Here is a 21,093-nt window from a genome sequence, read left to right as displayed (position 1 = left end):
AATGACTTCAAAGAGGAGTTTCATTGAAATTTTATGCTGATCACAGGACTGACATACACTTTTTATAAATGCAAATATCCAAGTCAAAATTATCATAGAGACTCATGAAATATTTCATTTTCTTCAGAAAACAATGTAGTGTTGCTTTTTGAATTAGTTATAATACTTAAAAATACCCCATTTTTATCCAATCACGTCATGTATAAATTGAATCATACCCTTTTCCCTGAACTTTTTCAGCCAATTGCTGGCCAAGTTACAATGCGATACTCTGACCATGTCAAAGCATGCTAGACACCGAGTTAAACCCACGTGACTAGACTGAAAGAGAAAACATAGAGAGGATATTTGTTTGTTTTGCATGTAAGATTGAAATATAATTTCACTGAGTGAACACCAGATGCAATATTTTCACGAGTGGCGTAGCCACGAGTGAAAATATAATAGCTGGTGTTCACGAATGAAATATATTTCAATCTTACATGTAAAACAAATGAATTTTCTTTTTATTTCATGCTTTTTAAGTGATTTTAAGTTTTTTTTTACTGATTTTGCCGCGTAACGTCGCGCATTCTCCTATGTGACGTCATCACATCATGACGTCACATCATCAATTTTGAAATATAGTTCTTTTAAATTTCTCTAATTTTGTTACGTTTTTAACATGATGTAAGGTTCGACTTTCTTTTCCTAAAGAAGCAAAATTAACGCATGACGGCATCTATTTCTGCCTGTTAATCCATTTAGTTATGATTTTTTTTCATCCGCATTCTGATATAGTCCGGCTACAGTGAAAATTATATTTTATAAATTTCACTAGTGGTTTATCAGAATATAATCATCTGATATATTATAATAAAACACTGGAAAGCATGAAATAAATCATATTACACAACAACATGAACTATCTTTTGTTCCGTTAGCTCTGTTGGCAATTAATATAATTAAAGTGATGTAGTATTTTGTTTGGAAGTCAAACTACTACTTTTGCTACTTTTAAGAAGACACATTTATGCAAACATTTAACGCTACTTACTTCATTTGTTAAATATATTACATGCTCTTAATCCATTATTGAACACATGTTTGACATTTCTAAAGATTTAAAATATATAGATTCCTAAGGTTTAGTGTGCCTTTAAAGGGTGTAATATATATGTGTATAATGTTTTATTAACAGTAAATTTATTTATGTGTTTTTTTGCATAATCTCATGGTCGTTTCTCAAAAGAAATGTCACATAGATTGTCTCTGTTATTTAACACACATGAATAAAGATCTATATATGTAAACAGAATAAAATTTATCAAGAAATATTATGGAGGTATTTTAAATAGGTTTTTAACCGTTCAATGATTTCGTGCATGCGCCATTCGCTCTTTTAAAAAATATATTAATATATTTCTTTTATACCGGAAATATGGAAAAATATCTGTTCAAAGTTTGAACAATTCGTTTGTAAACTACAAAATGCAGATATATAACTTATTACATTTTACCCACTTTCAAAGTGTTGTACCAGTTTAAGAAAATACATGTTCTAACAACTATTATGGTTCCTTTCACAACTTGCACAAAATTATAAAGGATGGATCACGGAAAGAATATAAATCTATATATCGTAACAATTTATTACAGTTAAAGCAAAAAATGTGAAAAAAGATACATATGTTGTTTATATAGAACTTGCCTGACTCTTTTACGATATTATTTCTGTTGGGAATTGCGCTCATATTCATGTGCCGTTAAATGACGCCAACGTATGTGTGACGTTAAAGTACGTCGCTTCCTATGTTTTGTTATATAAACTTTGGATGTCTTGAATAGACGTAAAAACCAGACACAACGTATTGTACATTATTATCTGTAGTATAGTACCCTATCCGCTAATTTCTTTAAAATAATCTATTTAAACTTTGATATTCGGATTAGAAAACATCATCTTTTATAAAACAGAAAAAAAAGTTAAGGTAAACGAAGTTTTTCTCTCGCATGACATGAACCTTATACAGTGCATGTACCTATAAACTCAAATTTCAGTGAGTTTAAAGTCGCTGCAAATAGTTGTATGCTACCATCATTGTAAACCAGTTTTGCTATCAAATACAATGGATTTGAAATTGCTAGAATTTGACCAATACATGTATACCAATTAAGTATGGTGGCTCAAAGGTGACATGAGTATGTTTTTATTTATTGATTGCCTTTAGTTCCTAAATGGCCAGTAGAAAATCCTATTGATTTCGATGTCATTAGATATAATGTCAAGTCCACAGAGACACATAATGTATAATCCTTAATAAATAAGCAATTGTTTATGTTACTTGGCAGGCAAGTAGATGACAACTTCTCATTTTCAAGTCATAAGGTCAAAGGTGAAGCTTATTAAGCATTGGTGTGTATATGCCACGGTGCGCACGACTTACTAGTATTCATCTCGTTCGCATCACATAGTAACTCATGCACACGACTTAATTATCTAGTGCGCACGACTTAGTAACTCGTTCGCGCGACTCAGTAACTCGAGTGCACGACATAATATCTCATGCGCACAACTTAATTATCTCTTGCGCACGAATAAGTACTCCTACGCACGACAAAGTATCTCGTGCGCACCATGTAATTATATCGTTCGCACGACTTAGTAACTCGTGCGAACCTATGTGTTACCTGACTTAAGTCTTGATTAGATATGTTTATATTTAGCTTATTGTCATCATGTGATTTAAAATTGTAGATGTCAATTACTCAGTAGATAAACGAAATCACTGTACCCGGTCTTGCGAGCATATACAATTCACTGTGTACCCTGATTGCAATTACAAGCACTTGCTTCTTCCGATCACTGTACCTTTCTTTGGAGCTTATATTTTTGAACTTGTACCATTCATGCGACTTCCGGAAGTTATTTTGGAGCAATTGCCCTTGTTATTTTTATAAATAAGCTTAATTTTTATTTTTGTCCAAGCTATAACAGTATATAACTTCATGGTTGATAGCTCTCATGTATTTGTGATATTGCCATTTGAAATGCATTTAAATGTGGTCTTAAAAACAAACTTTTCTCCTATCCGGCGGGGGATTTAGCAGTCTTTGACTGCTTCTCGTTTCATTTAGTTGTTCTACGTGTACAGGTTTATCAATAAAATCAACTCTTTGTATGTCAACACAACACAGTTTAAGTTACATGTATAAGGCAGTAACCTTTTGAATAAAGTTTAACATAAGCAGATTTTAAAAGAAAAGTACACGAATTCATGGAACATATACTGTCATTATACTTCCTGGTTTTGTATTATGCGGTTAATGATAAACTAACTTAACGCTATATAACATACAATGGTTTTATTTTTATAAGATACATGTTCAAATAAATGATAAAATAAGACATATACCCTAGGTTTTGTAGTGTCCTTCAATATATTTACAGTTAAAAACTCTAATTGTGACAAGACATGACTCTTTGTGTTTTGTAGATATCATCGCAAAAATAAACAAACAACATTCTCGTTTAACTGATTGTGAAAAGAAAAATCTTCCATACAGTACATTTATTCTATCATAACGAATTCCAGCGATATTAATAGTCTGCTGATATTTAATCACTTTCATAAAATGTACACCTTTGGAGTTTGTAAGGAAATGGGAACGTATGTTAAAATATCAAAGAAAATCTTTATTTTTTACATTTTTTCTAAGGACTTTGGCAAATAATGAATTTAAAATATATCCATATAGAGTTTTTTTCCTTCTATAGCAGGGGCCGTTATAAGCCTGCTTTTTTAAAGAAAAATTATTTAAAATCATGCAGTTTTCCCAAAAATTAAATTTACGTTAAGCTTTTTCCCTTTTGCAAATATACCGTGTAATTTCCCCCCCCCCCCCCCTGCTTGAAAAAGGCACTGCAATATTATCAATGAACTATGTACAACAAATAGCTTTTAACTCAGTTCTGGTTGTCTCCGATTTCGACTCTATAGCATTCAAAACTATTTACACCATATTACTCCCTTTGATAACATGCTTCCAGTGCCTTCAAATTGTAATGCAGGCCACACAATGTTTTTAAATGGTTTTCCTTTTATAATGTCATATTTGTTCTCGTCCATTCTGTCTGAACATTTGTCATATACCATATCAATTGGTGGGTCCTCAACACACATTAACCATGTTATGGCAGCACAATCACGTATGAACAATGCAAGATTTATATTCTCTTCCGTCTCAATATTGTAAGTTTTAAAAAGGAATGTTTTAACTTTTTGTAAAAGAAGCTGAAATAAAGAGAATACAAGCATTGTCATTATGTTCAAAATAGGATTACAGGCAATGTGTTGATAATTAAAACAATCAAATGGATTTTCTTTAAAACCATTTAAGTTTGAAGAATTACCTTTTCATACAAACATATTTAAAAAGCCGAAATTAAGGAATTCAAAATAATCATTTAAAGGGAAGCGGTGGCGTAGTGGTGAATTTGTAAGCCTATCAGTACAGGGATTGTGGATTCGACACCTGTAGGTTACCACCACGTTTCTTCATACGACGCCTGTATTTGTTAGTTTAAGAACTGGAGTATGCTCTTAAAATTAGACTTTTAAATACAATTTAAAGGCACACTTACAATTAATTAGGAGTACTGTTTGAATTAATCTTCTACCTTCAATATGTTAATTGGCAGACAATAATACACAATAATTCCTTTTGGATCAAAACATTTTTCGCACTGTTTAAAATTACACTTATTAAAAATGAAAAAATATATGGAAATGAACATTACTCCTTGAAGCCTTTCTGTTGACATATCTGCATGTATATATCTATATCTACGAAGAAGTTCGTCTGAGGATTCCATATGCTTTGAAGAATGGATATCGTCAGTAGACACCTTCAGAAAGTAAAGGACAATTAATTAATTTTTTCGAACACACTGATTAATGGAATTTGCACAAATATTTTCAGATATAAAAAACACATGTTACACGAAACTCGTCTGAAACGTCCCTATGATTGTGATTAGGGTACAGTAAATATTGTTAGAATAACAGTTCCTTTAGAATATAATATCCAATACGTTTTAAATATTAACAGATAAACTCCACTAAAAGGCGTGAGAGGTGTTACACATTTATCATCTCTTTAGCAATTAATTTATCATTTTTTTCCTGATTTCTATGGTACTGCATAAACACACTAATATGTGTCTGACATATAACATTTAGATTTTAACTTCACAGATTTAATACAATGCAAAGTAATAGAAGGTATAAAGATAAATCTGAGTATGTATACGTACATCCTCAGTCTCCCCAGTCTCTACTATCTGTTTTGCACACTGTCTTGCATTACTAATCTGTTTGGCAGCCTCAATCTTACTTATTTTAAACGCTTTCTGTTGAATATAAGTTAATTGCTTATGTAATGAATAGAAATTTAGCAGTCAGTTTAAAATACGAGAAGAAGCAGGGCAATATATGTAAGAGTCACCTGTATGTTTTTATCTAGCACATCCAGACCTTTATATACAATAAAAGCCTCTCTAGATAATCTGAACACGTTCGAATATCATAAGTAAGATAAGATATTGCAAATTTTGTCCATTTCTAATTAGATAATTTGGATATATAAATATTTTTAAAAAGTAATACATGGTGCCGCCGCGCCTCTGGCAAAATCCACTCGTCACCGGTAAAAAAACATCAAGATAAAGATACTCTTACATCTTTCATATACTATATTTTTAAATTTTTTACCTTTACTATTTCCATAATGCATTCAGTGCTCAGATGCTGGGAATTTGTGCGTTTCGAGATATCATCAAACAGTTTTTTCCAATGACCATTCAAGAAAAGCTCTCGAAATGCATCAACAAGTCCGTCTATTCCTCTTTTTATTGATCTGAAGTTAAACAACAAAAATGTGTTAAAATGTACCGTATCCAAGTATTGTTTAAAGGAGTGTTGGGGGATAGCCTTTTGAAAAAAAAAAAATACTATGTTTTAGATACAAACTATGTATAATGTAAATATATATCTGATGCATCTCTCTGACACAATAAAATATATGACAATGAATGTGGAGTGCCATTTTCTTTTCTTTTCAGATAGGAAAAAACACATTTTCAAATTTAATTCATTGAATATATTTTGGGTAAGACATATTACATGTATATCTTTTGAATAGTCTCGCAATATTGTTTAAAATTTTCAAAAAATACAATGGTCCTACAGTATCGTTAACTACATAAGTGCATGGCACGAAAAGCTTTTTACACGCATAATTCGTATAATCACTGTATTATCTGAACTTACGTGTTCATATCCTGAAGATGTTTTGTTTGTAGGGTATTATTATCTAATTTTTGTTTCTCATTCTCGTTTGTTCCACTGAAGTTATCATCATCTTTGTTAACAGGATCTTTCTTTGAGCCTTTATCAATATCAGATTTTGTTCTTTCTTCCTCCTTAAAAACAGGTAATATACAATTGTTAATGTATTAACAGCGTGTTAATTAATTAATACAGTTTAACTTGATATATGAATTTGAGAGTCGGTGACATGAGAACTGTGACAAAAAGTTTTTAAGTATTTATGTTTTTAGGCTTTTATTTAAATACATTTTGTATACAAAACAAACCCACACCGGGAGTTGTAGTTCTTCTACCCTGTATTATATAAAAAAACCGGCTAATTGGAAACAATTTAGCAACTCTTTGTTTAACTCAACACATAAATAGTATAATATATATACCTCCAAGAATGGTTTTACGTATTCGTTAAATATCGATAGCACTTCCTTCACCTCTTCTCGCTTACATACTCTCATATGAGCAACATCATCGATCAATTTTTTAATTGGTTCTATCTTTTTCCTGTGTCCTAACTGAATTTTTCTTTCTATCATGCTGACATCCTTTTCTGCCTCATAACAAAGATTCCTCAAATCCGATGACATTCCTTTCTCAACACCAGACATAAGCTTCGAAATACCAAAATTTCCCCATGGTTCCATGATTTTAACACGTCTTGTATTATTTCTTCCTTGTTGAGACACGTAATATATTATGCTATGATTTCTTGGAAATGCAAAAAGAAATTTTATTTAATTCTTATTTACTTCCGCATTTGTAACATGATAAAAGTCCACCACTTTTATGTATATCTGTACGGTAGTTTATAATAATACGATTTTAGTCATTCTAATCCTTAATCTCTATCGCGTCATTAAAAACTAAAGTCAAATTTTGTGAATTTTAAAGTAAATTTTAAATACTTATCTTATCTATGTATATTCATAGAAGGCAGTAAGATATCCGATAATAGTTATATACAGGAACGTTTTAAAATACAGTGGGTAAAGATAATGGTATGGAAGGGGATGAAAGGTTAAGTCGATGTAAATTGTATCTCTCCATGAAATCCTACAAACACATTTGATGACCAAAGTTTCAATTGCATCGTAATCAAGCTTTGTTATAATATTTATTTTCATAAGTCGACTGAGGTTCACAGTTTGATGATAAGCTTGGATCAAAGAAAACTTCGATGACACTCTAGAAACCACAATTTTATCCTGTCTAATTGCAACCTGCTCAAAATGCTGGTCTTTTCTAGTTCAATTTAAAAGATCGGTCATCAGAGACACGGTAAATATCATTTTACAGGACAAATTATATTAACACCGTGGTTAAACTTCTACCTTCGACAAACTTTATCAGAATGATTTGTGTTGATTTAAGTAAGTTCGAGAATCAAGTCTTTAAAACTATGCCACTAGAAAAAAATGGTAATCATAATAAAAATAAGTGATTAATTTTTTTACCTTAAACATGGAAAATGAAAATCTTGATATTTTTGTCATTGCATTCAGCACGACATAAAATCAAATCAATTAGTCATTGAGGTGAATTGTAAACCTCTCGTTAAAATGTTGATAATACGATAAAGATGAATTTAATAGATATTTGATAATCTATGAATTACGGTGTACTGTTAGGGTCATCAATTTTTCGCATCAGAGACCTCTGATACACTCTAAAACACCAAAGCAAAAAGTACAAATGTTGAGCAATTGAGAAGCTCCGCGCAAAAAAAATGCGCTCATTACAGATACTTTATCAAATTATTGCTGCGCACAGGTCATGTTATATTCAGAAGTACTATTGTAGATTTTTTTCCGAATGTTTTGTAAAACATTTTTTGCATAATTATATTTATCTTATGCACTGTCCATAATTAAAAAGAGGGGAAAAATATTTAATATAAAAAATGCTTTTACTGATGCCTACCTGGAAAAGAAAGTAATTCCATTGAATACAAACAAGACTTACAAGACTTGTAAGTGTTATGTGACATGACTGTACTATGTTCTGTTTGTGTCACTACTGTAGTCAGTAACATATGATTATAAAAATATCAAAGTCTATTTGTTTTTATTATTATAATTGTAATATACAATTTGTAACAAAAGGGACTAATATGATAATATAGTAATATTACATGCATTTTTTAATTTAACATTAAAAAAAAAGGTTTCTTTCAATACTGAAAGTAGAACTCATTCTGGAATGAAAAAATTGGATGAATTTCAAAAAGACCAAATTCAGGATATTTTTGTTTGTTATATACGCGTTAAATGGTGATACAGTATTGATCAATATAATAGAAGACTGTTACTTGAATTATAGGCAGGTATAAGGAAAGTCACTAACATCATGTTCGTGCGAGTCAAAGATATAAAAGCTATTTGACATTGGTGATATATAAAAAACTATTGTTAATTGATTTATTGGGAGATCAATATACTTTTTTGTTGAATTGCTTTAAAACCATTCTTAAAAAACATTACACTTCATGTTCAATCTGCAGATCAAGTTTCTTTTGTTATCAATGATGCTATCTATTTATAGCCTATGCTTAATGATGGTCCATCCGCTCGTAAGGCCACAAAATGCAGCTTTGCTGTCGAGTACGGACTCCGGACATGTTACCAGTCATACCCTTAAAAAGATAATTTTGAAGCACAAAGTGGTATGCAGTATCAGTGACGCCAATGAAATGTAACATTATATACTAAATTTAATTATTTCAAAACAACCAATATATCAACATGTTATTACGGAAGTGTCCTGGTGCCAATTCTTAATGTTCTATAAAAAAATAAACTCCTACGTAGGAGATAAAAAAGCCTAATTAGGAGTTTGTCACTCCTACGTAGGACTTTTAAACTCCTACTTAGGACTTAAAGTCCTACGTAAGACTTTATAACTCCTACGTAAGAGATAAAAAAGCCTATTTAGGAGTTTATAACTCCTACGTAGGACTTTTAAACTCCTACGTAGGACTTTTTAACTCCTACGTAGGACTTTATAACTCCTACGTAGGAGATAAAAAAGCCTAATTAGGAGTTTATAACTCGTACGTATGACTTTTAAACTCCTACGTATGACTTTTAAACTCCTACGTAGGACTTTTAACTACTCCTACGTAGGACTTTATAACTTTATAAGAAATGCATACAGAATGCCTTGCAAATCTCAACATTCCGGACCGGTATATCGGTGATGGAACAAGACACTTAACCCCCCCCCCCCGGCTTAAATTTCAAATCTTAAATATAGAGGACATTTCACCTTTGGTTCATACAGAATTTATTTAAGTTTGATTGTGTATGAAGCTATAAGCTTATAGACACTTTCGAATCCGTTCCTGGAACCAACCAGTACGTACTTAGCAATGAGTGTAAAGTTTCTTGCTCAAGGAAAGAACGGCTTGCGCCTAACGGGGTTTGAACCCATGCGGCTAGCGATCATTAAGATACTAGTCACACGGCCATGCCACCACACTTCATCTTTTAATAAAGTGTCTCAGGTTTCTAGAGTGTACAGTGTCTTAGGGTGAGGTGTCTGTAAGCATTAGCGATGTATCCCGAAAAATTGCTTTACAGCTATACGTAAAAAACTTACTCGACAACAAGCATATATATCACAATTTTAAAAGGCTTTAACGATTTCGTTTTCCATACGAACTAGCTGAACAAAACGAGCAATTTATCCATTTTCGGCCGTTTCAAATGATTAAATCCTTATAGGGGGCATGGGGAGTAGTGGAGTGTCTTGTTCCTGCTCCGTAAAGTTTAGATGGATGACGGTTTGCGGAGCATTATGCATGCATATGTTTAATAATGAATTACATTGTATATCTTACTTTCCCCATACATTTTGTGTACCTGTTTATAATAAATATAACTAAACGTACATAATACAGAATCATCGTAGAATGACAAAATCATCTCTGGCTACAGACTAAAGGTTATTACTAAAGCGGCTTGCACTTTACAACTTGACACATATGAGCCGCGTCATGACAAAACCAACATAGTGGGTTTGCGGCCAGCATAGATCCAGACCAGCCTGCGCATCCGCGCAGTCTGATCAGGATCCATGCTATTCGCCATCAGTTTCTCTACTCGTAATAGGGTTTGTAAGCGAACAGCATGGATCCTGATCAGACTGCGCGGATGCGCAGGCTGGTCTGGATCCATGCTGGTCGTAAATGCACTATATTGGTTTTGTCATGGCGCGGCTCATATAATTTATTTTCCTACATAATATGCTATCTTTAGTTATACTCTAGCATACATGTCCGTCGAACTCTGTGCTTTCAGTACTTTGATATGTATCCTACGTAGGAGTTATAAAGTCCTGTGTAGGAGTTTAAATGTCCTACGTAGGAGTTACAAAGTCCAACGTAGGAGTAATACAGTCCTAATTAGGCTTTTTTTTATCTCCTACGTATGAGTTATAAAAATCATAGGAGTTATAAAGTCCTACGTAGGAGTTTAAAAGTCCTACGTAGGAGTTATAAACTCCAAATAAGGCTTTTTTTATCTCCTACGTAGGAGTTATAAAAAAATCTGGAAACAAAGTGATTCCTCGGAAGCATTTATCATAACAAAATTACGAGAGATTTGCAGACTCGGTTTGATTGAGTCTGTACATGATAAAGTCCTACGTAGGAGTTATAAAGACCTGCGTAGGACTTACAAAGTCCTACGAAGGAGTTTAAAAGTCCTACGTAGGAGTTACAAACTCCTTATTAGGCTTTTTTTATCTCCTACGTAGGAGTTATAAAGTCCTACGTAGGAGTTTAAAAGTCCTACGTAGGAGTTATAAACTCCTAATAAGGCTTTTTTTATCTCCTACGTAGGAGTTATAAAAATCTGGAAACAAAGTGATCCCTCGGAAGCATTAATCACAACAAAATTACAAGAGAATTGCAGACTCGGTTTGATTGAGTCTGTACATGATGAGTTAAAAAATCCTACGTAGGACTTACAAAGTCCTACGAAGGAGTTTTAAAGTCCTACGTAGGAGTTACAAACTCCTAATTAGGCTTTTTTATCTCCTACATAGGAGTTATAAAGTCCTACGTAGGAGTTACAAAGTCCTACGTAGGAGTTACAAAGTCCTACGTAGTAGGAATTTAAAAGTCCTACGTAGGAGTTACAAACTCCTAATTAGGCTTTTTTATCTCCTACGTAGGAGTTTATCTTTTTTATAGAACATTATGAATTGGCACCAGGACGCTTCCGTATGTAATTATTAAACATTTAATTTCATAAATATAAATTAAGAATAATTATCAAAAGCGAAATTATTAAAGTCTTATGCCTGAAATCTTATTTATATTGACAAATTCAATCACTAATAGTATACTTGATATGCTGTGTGTAAATGTAATTAAAAATGTAACAAATTATAAATCTATGTACTACTAAAAAAGGAAAATAACAAATTTATAACCTAAGTGTCAAAATTCAGAACTTTTATAGCTATTTATAGCTTTCGAATTCATGTACAGCAGAACTGCATTCCAGTTCTCATTCATTGATATGACATGTTGCGAATCACCGACGGGGAAACCAATATAGAAATCAAAGGGAGTTCTTGAATGCGGATCTATTTTTAGTTGTAAATCGAAGGGATTAATTGATCAAATCCGGGCCATTGGACAAAAAAATAGTAAACACAAATAGCTCCGCGCCTGTGGGCGCGGAGCAATGAAACGATACATCGGAACGACGATCGAGTCGATACGCCAAAGCTGCGAGACGACTGGATGACGTATGATGCGTAAGGCGTATCGTCTCGTAGCTTCAGCGTATCGTCTTGTCGCTTTGGCGCATTGTCACGTTTCTGTTCTCCTTTCTTTTCTTTGCTTTTTGTGTCGTCTTTTTGGTGCATTGTCTAATGGCTTAACAACGTGCTGTTACTTCAAAGTATTGTCGCGTGATTCCATTGCGTTATCGTTAAGTCACTTTTGTGCAGTCTCATTGCTTGGAAACTATTCGCCAAAGCGATGAGACAATATCACGAGCAAACAAGAAACCAAAGTGACAAGACAATATATGCAATACAAAGACCCGATAAGACAATCGCCGAAGCAGAGATGATGATAAAAAGTGAATAAACAATTCACCAAGCGACTAGACCAAAAACGATGCGTCGAAGTGACGAGACAGTGCGTTGAAGCAACGAAACAATAGACACAAGCAATTCCAGAAGGTTCACCGGAGTAACGAGACGATTAGACAATACAAGAGAGCCACTAAACTATGACACGGGCGATATATATTTTGTACATTCCTATCGTCTCATCGTCCTGACTCTTTAATGGATCATCTCGTTTTTTTCAACGTATATTCTCGTCGCTTAAGTGTTTTAGGTTTATGAGAGGTCAGCAATACAGAGACACAATGGCCTCAAACGAAATACTGTGGCAAAATAACTGTAAAATGAGAAAAACAACATTGAAACTTATATTCTTTAATATGAAATGAATAATAATGCTTAAATAACTAATAATATTCAAAAACGTCAAATATACCTGTATAACTCAAAATTGTACTAGCTGCTACAATGTACAATGTCAATGAAAATATATAAAAAGTACAGAACTGGAGCAGTGCAGTTTGACTAAAACATTAAGGCAGTTCAATTTTATTCTAAAACATTAATACTGTTCTAAGGCTGTTCAATTCTTATTATTATTCTGTTTTATAAAACCATTAAATTCGTATAGGGCTGTTCTATATCATAAGTGAAACATGCCAATTCAAGAGTCCATATGTATCAGTATTTTTCAACTTAAAAACACAATGTAAAGAAAATACATTCATATAAATGTATATCAAACCAAATATTTTAGACGTTTAATCTCTAATATCTTATTCAACGATGCAAATAATATGACGATCACATAACCGTATAAAACAATAATAAACTAGCAAATGAACAAAAACAATATAAATGAAAAAGGAAACAAACAAAATCTAAGTGAGGTAAAAAATACAACAGCAAACAATAATCAAACAAACCAATATAGATTGTCTGGTACAAATTTCATTCAGAGTTTTTTGTTCATTAGATGTCATGTCATATGTATTATGCCATCAAGCCACTTGTTATTCTATTCAGGAAAAATGATTTACATGCCGTATTATATATTTCGGCATTGTTTTGTTTTGTTTGTGGAAATATCAGATCATTACAGTCATTTCTTCTATCTAGAATGGTATCATGGATGTTCTTACTGTTCTTACGTAAGATGATCAGATATAGTCGTTAGTAATTCTACAGAAATTTTGAAATAATAATTAATAGTAATAATAATGGAAATGATGATATCTTTTTTTTATAAAGTATTGATATTGTGCGCCACTGTTTCATCCTAACCTTAATTTATTTTTTGAAAATTATTCATGTATTTTCTGGTTTTTATTTGTTTTGTCAAAGATAAATATTCTTTTATTTATGCAGTATACATAGTACTTAAACAATGATCATAGAAAAATTATATTAAGACCTGACAAAAAGTAATTTCATTCCTAAATCATTTCATCTGCCTGACCCCAAAAAGTCGAACAATAGTCAAATAAAAGTATACGAGTAGTAATCGAAGTTGATTCCTGGTGTTGATGATTGGCTCAGATGACTCATGTAAATCAAATGATAATTACAGAACAAGTCGAGTAAATATATAAATGTAAGTAGTCATTTGTACTGTACAACACCCTTTGCCAATATACCACCACTTTTATGCAGCTTCAATGGCGGCCAGACATAAAAGTCTGGGATAGTTCCTGATTTGGTATAAGCCCTGTAGAAATCGGGGTTGAATTTGTCTCGAGATGTTACCATGTAAACAGGGGGATCTTGTACACACATCCACCATGTAAGTTCTACAGCTTTGTTACCATATGTTATCATTACACTCTTATCTGTAGGCGGCTTCCCACTTACAACTTTGGTACACATCTTTCTTACCTCGACAGCAAAGTTCTTTGAATTTGAAAAAGAATACACAGATAAATACTCATCAATCCTATTTCATAGGCCTGTTCTATTATCTTTTCAAAAAAAATATTGCATTGTAAATATCAAAACAGAATAAAGCATGTGTTATAACTTAAATCAATAGTAATATTTTAGAAACAATCACTTATGCTAGATTCTCTCTTTACAAACACAATGTTTGATGTAATTGTCAGTCAAAAACACATAAAACAGGAAAAAAGTAAGGTTTCGACAAATTTAACTTGATGAGAAATATTATAACATTCCGTCAATTACTTGACGAGAATTTGGTTAGCTCTAACTACAAGTTTCTTGACAAGTTGTTGTTTGAAATGTAGAATATACGTATTTATAAATAAAACTTACTGCCTGTAATCTTTTTATGGACCTTTCTGCATGCTGTTTGCGAAACTGGACTAACAAGCTTACGTCATTTTGCATGTCTTTCTGTATGAAATAAAATTTAATTAACATCAGTGAATATTAAGGACGAAATGTCTTGATTCATAAAGAAAGACATATGAATAAGTCTTCCTATTAGAAATATAAACAACTTGATGTATCAGTACAATCAGTTTTGAGTGCATAAACGACGATAAAAAATCAATTAAAAAAGGGGTTTTTCGTGGTTTCGTTATTTCGACATTTATCAACCTTTTCCGTGTTTTCGCTGTTTCGAATTATGCATCTATCAGGATGGCCCGAATAGAATACCGTAGTTATATGAGATAAGATTTAATATAAAAATCTTACTACTGAGGGTTTCCCTTTCGTATCTCCACTTTCCAAAATATTCATAATGGTCGAGTTCATCTTAAGTATCTGTTTCTCAGCCTCTTTCTTTGTGAAAATGTATGCCTCCTGGAACATTGAAACATTGTTTATAATACAAAATGCAGTGTTATGTATATGACTAAAATCACACAACCGGAATCTGACACTATCTCGTTGCTATGTACAAATACTGGGCTTATATTAGAGCTGCATCTATCAGTCTTAAACCTAGTAAACAGTTGTCTAATATGCAGTAAATATATCTAAATACATCATTTCATTTCTAGCTTCAAATTAATCGATGAATTTGAATAGATTATAACCATGTCTTAATAAAACTTTGTTTTGTTATCATTTAATTTTCACTTATGTACTGTTTTCAAGAAAATAAAACAGTTGATATAATGACAAAAAAAATCACAGTGCATTGCAAATTAAAATAAAAATAAGGATAATAAAATTAAATATTTACATAACTTATTCAGAATCTTATCAAACAAAAGGCAGATCAGCGCAAATTGATAAGAAAGGAAACATCATATTACAATAGGATTCTTTGCCTTTCTTTATGATACAGTTACAGAGAAAAATTACAATTCAAATTATTCTACACATAAAGAATATGGTGAAACAGAATAACTACATGTACTACTGTCGCTTTCTTACTTCAATTATTTCCAAAAGAAGTTGTGTTATTTTCTTTTCTTCAGTTTTCTTTTTCTCACTTAATATTTCAAAAGCTGTTGTCCATTCGTTGTCATAGAATTGTGTGTAGCGTTCAGCAATTTTGGTTGGTCTGTTATGATCACTTAGATCCGCTATATCCGGGTTGTTGTGCCTCATCGCCTGGCTAGCTTTCTGTCTAAAATTGTAAAGGTAGAATTTTAGCAAAATAATTCTCGAGGATATTGCATACTCTTTTATATGGTATGATGAAGAAATAATGCGCTCACTATCATTACATATTGAACTCGACAGGCAACTCTTCAAAAGAAAAATGCGTATGTTTAATTGTGAATCCAGTTGATTTGCATATTTTAACAAGCTAAGCATTGGGGTAAATGGACAAACCCCATCTTAAAATTGGAGATGGGCAAAAATAATCCGCGACTCATTTTAACAAGTTTAACATATCTGGTTATAAATTTTATATATTCCTTTAAATTAACAAGGAATTCCGAAAACACGATCATTTTTTCATTATGTGATTTCTTTTCATTTTCATATACTTGACTTCATTATTGGCACATAGTTACGGTCGTGTCTAGTCAAGTCGGTTCGAATATGATGGCATTAACAGTTAGAAAAGCTATTTGGTGTGTTCATCATGTCTAAAGCAATTTTTTAAGAGTACTATTGCAAAATTTACCCTCTCTGTCTATCATATTCTTCAGCTGCTGCTGCGTTTATTTTTGCATGATCCTGAATATTTCTGCTACTTTGTTGGCCATCACTTTGTAAACTTCTTTCATTATTGTTTGGTGGTTGATCATAATCGGGCTCTGGTTCCTCACGTAACTGATGTTCAGCGGCACCGCCTTTGTTGTTATTCTCGAAGAAAAAGATGAAACCATTAGGAACTATCATTGAGTAATGAAATAACCGAAAGCTGCATATGATAGTAGTATTTGAAATTATCTTTACACATAATAAACACAATTAATGTGCGATTCATTTAGAAATGGGTATGATACAATGAATATTGTCTCCAGTTTTAACACCATAAAGCATGTATGTATAAAATACATATCTTTCTAAAATCCGGCAATTCCCTCTATGCTGCATTATTAATTTTATGTGCGATACCTCTCTATTGATTCATATAACATACACGTTTTTTCTAATTTAGTCAGCCAGTCAATGTCGTATCTATTAGTTCGTTTTTAAAAGTATTTTATATTACAACAGAATCATGGTGTTGAACTATGTAAAACGCTATGTTTACGTATTTACCGTGTTACATTTTTGTTCTTTTCTGTGTTTTTCTGGTTGTGAAGCCGATTTTAACACATTTTTGTTCAACCTGGATAACTAACCAGTATTTACCGAGTACTAACTAATTCGACATGATAACTGAATCAGAGGTGAGAGGCAAATGACCATAGAAACAATGTCCGAGAACAGTTGCCATAATTATAGTAACTTCGTCTCGCCCAAGGATCAGACTAGTAGCCGATGAATTTCTAATTTTATGTTCTCCATAATCAGCTAAGCGTGTGGAGCTTATCGTTAAAGTAATTCGGTCCATCTCATATAATTCGCCCTCTAGTAAAATCGATCTAAGAAATATTCATATAAATCAAATCCAAAAGATGAATTAAAATCATCTGCTTTTTTCAGACATCTAACCGTATACATTCATATATAATCTATGTTCTCCTGTATTTTACTTAAAACGTGCTTAGTATGTTAGTATAGTAACTTAAATCTTTAATACAGATGTGTACATAATAGGTCAGGTGTGTAAAATATACCAATATAAGAATCTATTTATATTTTTCACGGAAATAAGAGGTCGTATCTACTTCCTTGAATTATTCAGTACGGAGTTAAATAATTTTTACTATACATGTACTAATTCACACACACATACACACGCACACACACACGCACGCACCAACGAACGCGCGCGCACGCACGCACACACAAATATATCATATTATTTTGTTTTCTTTAACTTTTGTTAAATTTGAGTCTTTGTATTTCTGTTAAAGATATATAACTTTTAATAAATGAATATCTAGTTTTAAATGCTGTTCTACCAAGCTGAAAAAGACAGCATTATTTATTCATTTAACTTATAAAAATATCTCCTTAAATACCTTCAGTAAATAATCGTACAGTTGTTTTCTTTTAATCAAAAACGTGTTATTCCACAAGACTTGGGTAAAATGTATGCTTACCTTTACTAAATATTTCTTGAGCAGCTTAGCAAAGTCTCTTTTTAAATGTATCTCTTTGGTGTATTTTTCCTTGGCTAAATTATACTCACGTTGAGAAACTTTCTTTACAATCTCATCGACGATCTTAAAAGTTTTCTCTGCGTTAGAGTTTAGTTTCTCATTTCTTAATAAGGTTACCTCTGCTTCTGCGTTGTTAATGCAAACATCATCAAGACTTGCTACTTTTTTCATCTCTATGGTAGCGAAAACACGTTCGATTGCACATTCTGTGTCCATGATTCAAAACATACAATAAACTTCCTGGTTTATATAAATAACCGCAAACTATATTGAATCCTGTGTGACCTGTTGCGTTTTAAAGATAAGGTCGTAAACTCGTACAATGAAAATAACTTTTCCAACAAGATATATAAGAGACCAGTTTATGAAACGTTTAACTTGCTCTGAGACGGTTATCAGTAACGATTATTCATTTATAAACGTAGACACGTTTGAATTAAGTTAACTTTATACAGTGTAACACTTTATATGCTTTGCTTGTGCACTTTCTATATCAATATAATCAATTAAAAAACCCGGCCTTTAACCGTGTAGATTGTATAAAAGCTGTCTTAAAACCGCAACACAAACAAAATGGACTTGCATTTTTATAACAATAAATGATATAATTCTGATATGCAACCTGAAAAGCTGGATGCCTGTCCAAGGATATGTTTAACCTTGTCCTCTACTTCGAGGTTGTCAAATTTCTTTAGCACCTTAAATTTACTAAAGTTTTTGTAAATTGCACAATTGGACTTCTGTATTTTTAATATCTTTCATATTTCGATTCACTTGATATGTCATTTCATAATCATATAATATGTAAGATTAAATTATATTTCATTCGTTAACACCAGCTACGCCACACGTGAAAATATTGCATTTGGTGTTCAATATTTCAATCTTACATGCAATGCAAACAAATATCCTTTATGTATTTACTGATGTCAATATTGAACTTTTCCAGCCTAACATACGCGAAAAAGCAAAATATTGCAGTAATCTGAACCTAATATAAACGTCGTAAGCATCGTTCATTTTATTTCATATACCTAGGTTTAAGTCAAAGTCACGCGGTATCTTTATCTTATACCATGCTTGCTTGTGTAAGGTATTGAAATTTGACTTTTTAATAGAACAACTGAACCTTATATAACTATTTGGAGAATACCCTTACTATAAACATGTATAAGTGAAAGGGCACAATTTTGTCTTCACAATTACAAAAACTTCATTTTGTCTGAATATTTATAACATTTTTGACAGATGTAATTAATTGAAGTATTATATTTTACAACGAAACACAAATGATATTTGTTTAGAACGTGTGATACCCCCCCCCCCCCCGGTATTTCCAGTTATATCTAAACTTAATAGTAATAGCTATGTTTTCTTCCGTTTCTTTATGGAAATTATGAAACAATAAATAATTCAACAGCTAATTTTTAAAACGAAAAATGCAAACGTAATAGAGCAAAACAAACCGGTTTCATTAATTACATCGTATGATTCACATGTAAGAAACCAGTAAACAAAAATTATTTAACTATTCCACAAAATTTTAAAATATAATCTCCGCACTGACTTAACGGCCATCTGAAAAATATAGAACTGTAATCAGAAAATATTTGAGAAAGATAAAAAAGTCTCGAATCTTCTAAACTATCAAACTGAAATCCGAGAAACATAAACTACTTAAGACACTTTCCTATTCTAATTGTGACATATGACATGACTGTGTTATTAACAATTAGGGAATATCAAAGTCACTTAAATTAAATGTTCGTGTCGTCGGTATCCTTTCTTACTAGAAACACTTATCTTAAGATAGTGTATGATTGTTCAATCTGAAACCTGGAACAGAAATTGATGAGGATAAAGTCCGCATTTGAAAATATGTGTCATAAAAAGAGCTTAATTCGCAAGTATACGTGACAGAAAAATATATGAAAAAAGAAAACTCATTCGGTTGACAGTTGACCATATTTGACGCAACCCTGTAGCGTTATTTTCAGGAAATTGCATGATACAGTGTGCCCTGTACTGAGGCGACCCCAGTCTGGTGTTCAGAAAGATTTAAGAATCAGGATCAAATTTAAAAACTCAAATATTCTCCATTGTTTACCCTCATAGATTAAATTTCTAATATTTACTTGATAGAACAGAATTTGAAACAGGGTGTTTTTGAAATTTTATTATAAATCTATTGTTATTTTTGCAAGATATGGCATTTAACAGTGATCCAATTATCGAGCTTCATTCTAGAATGTATCCTTTTTGTGATCCGATTATTTTTGTATTCGCTTTTTTATTAGTTGATTTTATGCTATGCCAAAATATGGTTTCTTTGGTACTCAGTAGGTTCTTTTACATTTTGAATATGTGTCACTTAATTCTAGCGACATACGATCAATGTAAGTGTTATAAAACAATGATAATAAAATCAGGATCATTTGATCCTGGTCTTTTCTTAGTGGACAAGTCGAAAACACGCCTGGTTTAGAATGCTTCGGGTTTTTAGGGTACCAGATACCATTTATTTTGTTGGCGGTGAAGCTTATGTCCCCGGTTTTCAAGTTCAGCGCGTTACCACTGAATTACTGACCGTTTCTGCGTTGTAACAAGCACGAGGTTTCAAATCTATACTTCAAATAATCCAAAATGATTAACCGAAAAGCTCTGTTAAATTTACAGAAACAATTTCAATGATATATGTAATCATATATTAGGTCAAAGAGAGAGAGAAATACAAATAAAACCAACAAAAAATAACGAGAAAAAAAAATAAATAAGAAATACAACAACAAACAAACAAACATACTCTTTAAGGCACATATTGCCATAGAAACAAATAATGTTTTACTTTTTTTAGGAAGGGTAAACACGAATTTATAATGTTTAAATAAAATGGTTTTAGAGAAATGTTAGATGATTGTTCCTGGAAAATGTAGCGATAGGTGTGAAATAATTTGTCACAAAACTAGCAAATTGTAAACAAAATAGTATTTTGACTTCCT

The 21,093-nt window shown here is 32.0% G+C and overlaps 2 protein-coding genes across 3 annotated transcripts; both read right to left on the bottom strand.

Annotated features, from left to right (window-relative positions):
- Positions 1–3,892: 3,892 nt before the first annotated feature.
- On the bottom strand, positions 3,893–7,012 carry LOC132757420 (uncharacterized). The gene is made up of 6 exons (XM_060748698.1): positions 6,752–7,012; positions 6,312–6,463; positions 5,754–5,898; positions 5,297–5,392; positions 4,781–4,888; positions 3,893–4,274 (listed from the first exon to the last, which is right to left on the bottom strand). The coding sequence occupies exons 1-6, from the start codon at positions 7,010–7,012 to the stop codon at positions 3,990–3,992; spliced, it is 1,047 nt and encodes a 348-aa protein (XP_060604681.1). The 3' UTR covers positions 3,893–3,989.
- A 6,588-nt stretch (positions 7,013–13,600) lies between these two features.
- LOC132757415 (uncharacterized) lies at positions 13,601–18,596 on the bottom strand. 2 transcript variants are annotated; one of them, XM_060748693.1, is made up of 6 exons: positions 18,035–18,596; positions 16,501–16,682; positions 15,798–15,993; positions 15,114–15,218; positions 14,724–14,804; positions 13,601–14,342 (listed from the first exon to the last, which is right to left on the bottom strand). In XM_060748693.1, the coding sequence occupies exons 1-6, from the start codon at positions 18,308–18,310 to the stop codon at positions 14,055–14,057; spliced, it is 1,128 nt and encodes a 375-aa protein (XP_060604676.1). In that variant the 5' UTR covers positions 18,311–18,596; the 3' UTR covers positions 13,601–14,054. The 2 variants fall into 2 exon arrangements, with proteins under 2 accessions (XP_060604676.1, XP_060604675.1); XM_060748692.1 differs by having other exon boundaries at positions 15,111–15,218; positions 18,035–18,595.
- Positions 18,597–21,093: the final 2,497 nt, after the last annotated feature.

This window comes from Ruditapes philippinarum, unplaced genomic scaffold (assembly GCF_026571515.1).
Source record: "Ruditapes philippinarum isolate M1 unplaced genomic scaffold, ASM2657151v2 ctg1804_1_1_1_1, whole genome shotgun sequence".
NCBI classification, from domain to species: Eukaryota; Metazoa; Mollusca; class Bivalvia; order Venerida; family Veneridae; genus Ruditapes; species Ruditapes philippinarum.
This window is presented reverse-complemented; position numbering and strand designations above follow the sequence as displayed.

What these genes read in the sequence shown, in the direction of transcription:
- LOC132757420 (XM_060748698.1), bottom strand. Translation starts at nt 7,012, where the DNA reads ATGGAACCATGGGGAAATTTTGGTATTTCGAAGCTTATGTCTGGTGTT. An exon ending in ACGTAAAACCATTCTTGGAG is followed by an intron (nt 6,464 to 6,751) that starts GTATATATATTA and finishes CCTGTTTTTAAG; the next exon opens with GAGGAAGAAAGAACAAAATC. An exon ending in AGACTGGGGAGACTGAGGAT is followed by an intron (nt 4,889 to 5,296) that starts GTACGTATACAT and finishes TACTTTCTGAAG; the next exon opens with GTGTCTACTGACGATATCCA.
- LOC132757415 (XM_060748692.1), bottom strand. Translation starts at nt 18,310, where the DNA reads ATGGACACAGAATGTGCAATCGAACGTGTTTTCGCTACCATAGAGATG. An exon ending in GAATATGATAGACAGAGAGG is followed by an intron (nt 15,994 to 16,500) that starts GTAAATTTTGCA and finishes TTACAATTTTAG; the next exon opens with ACAGAAAGCTAGCCAGGCGA. An exon ending in CGAAAGGGAAACCCTCAGTA is followed by an intron (nt 14,805 to 15,110) that starts GTAAGATTTTTA and finishes TATTTCATACAG; the next exon opens with AAAGACATGCAAAATGACGT.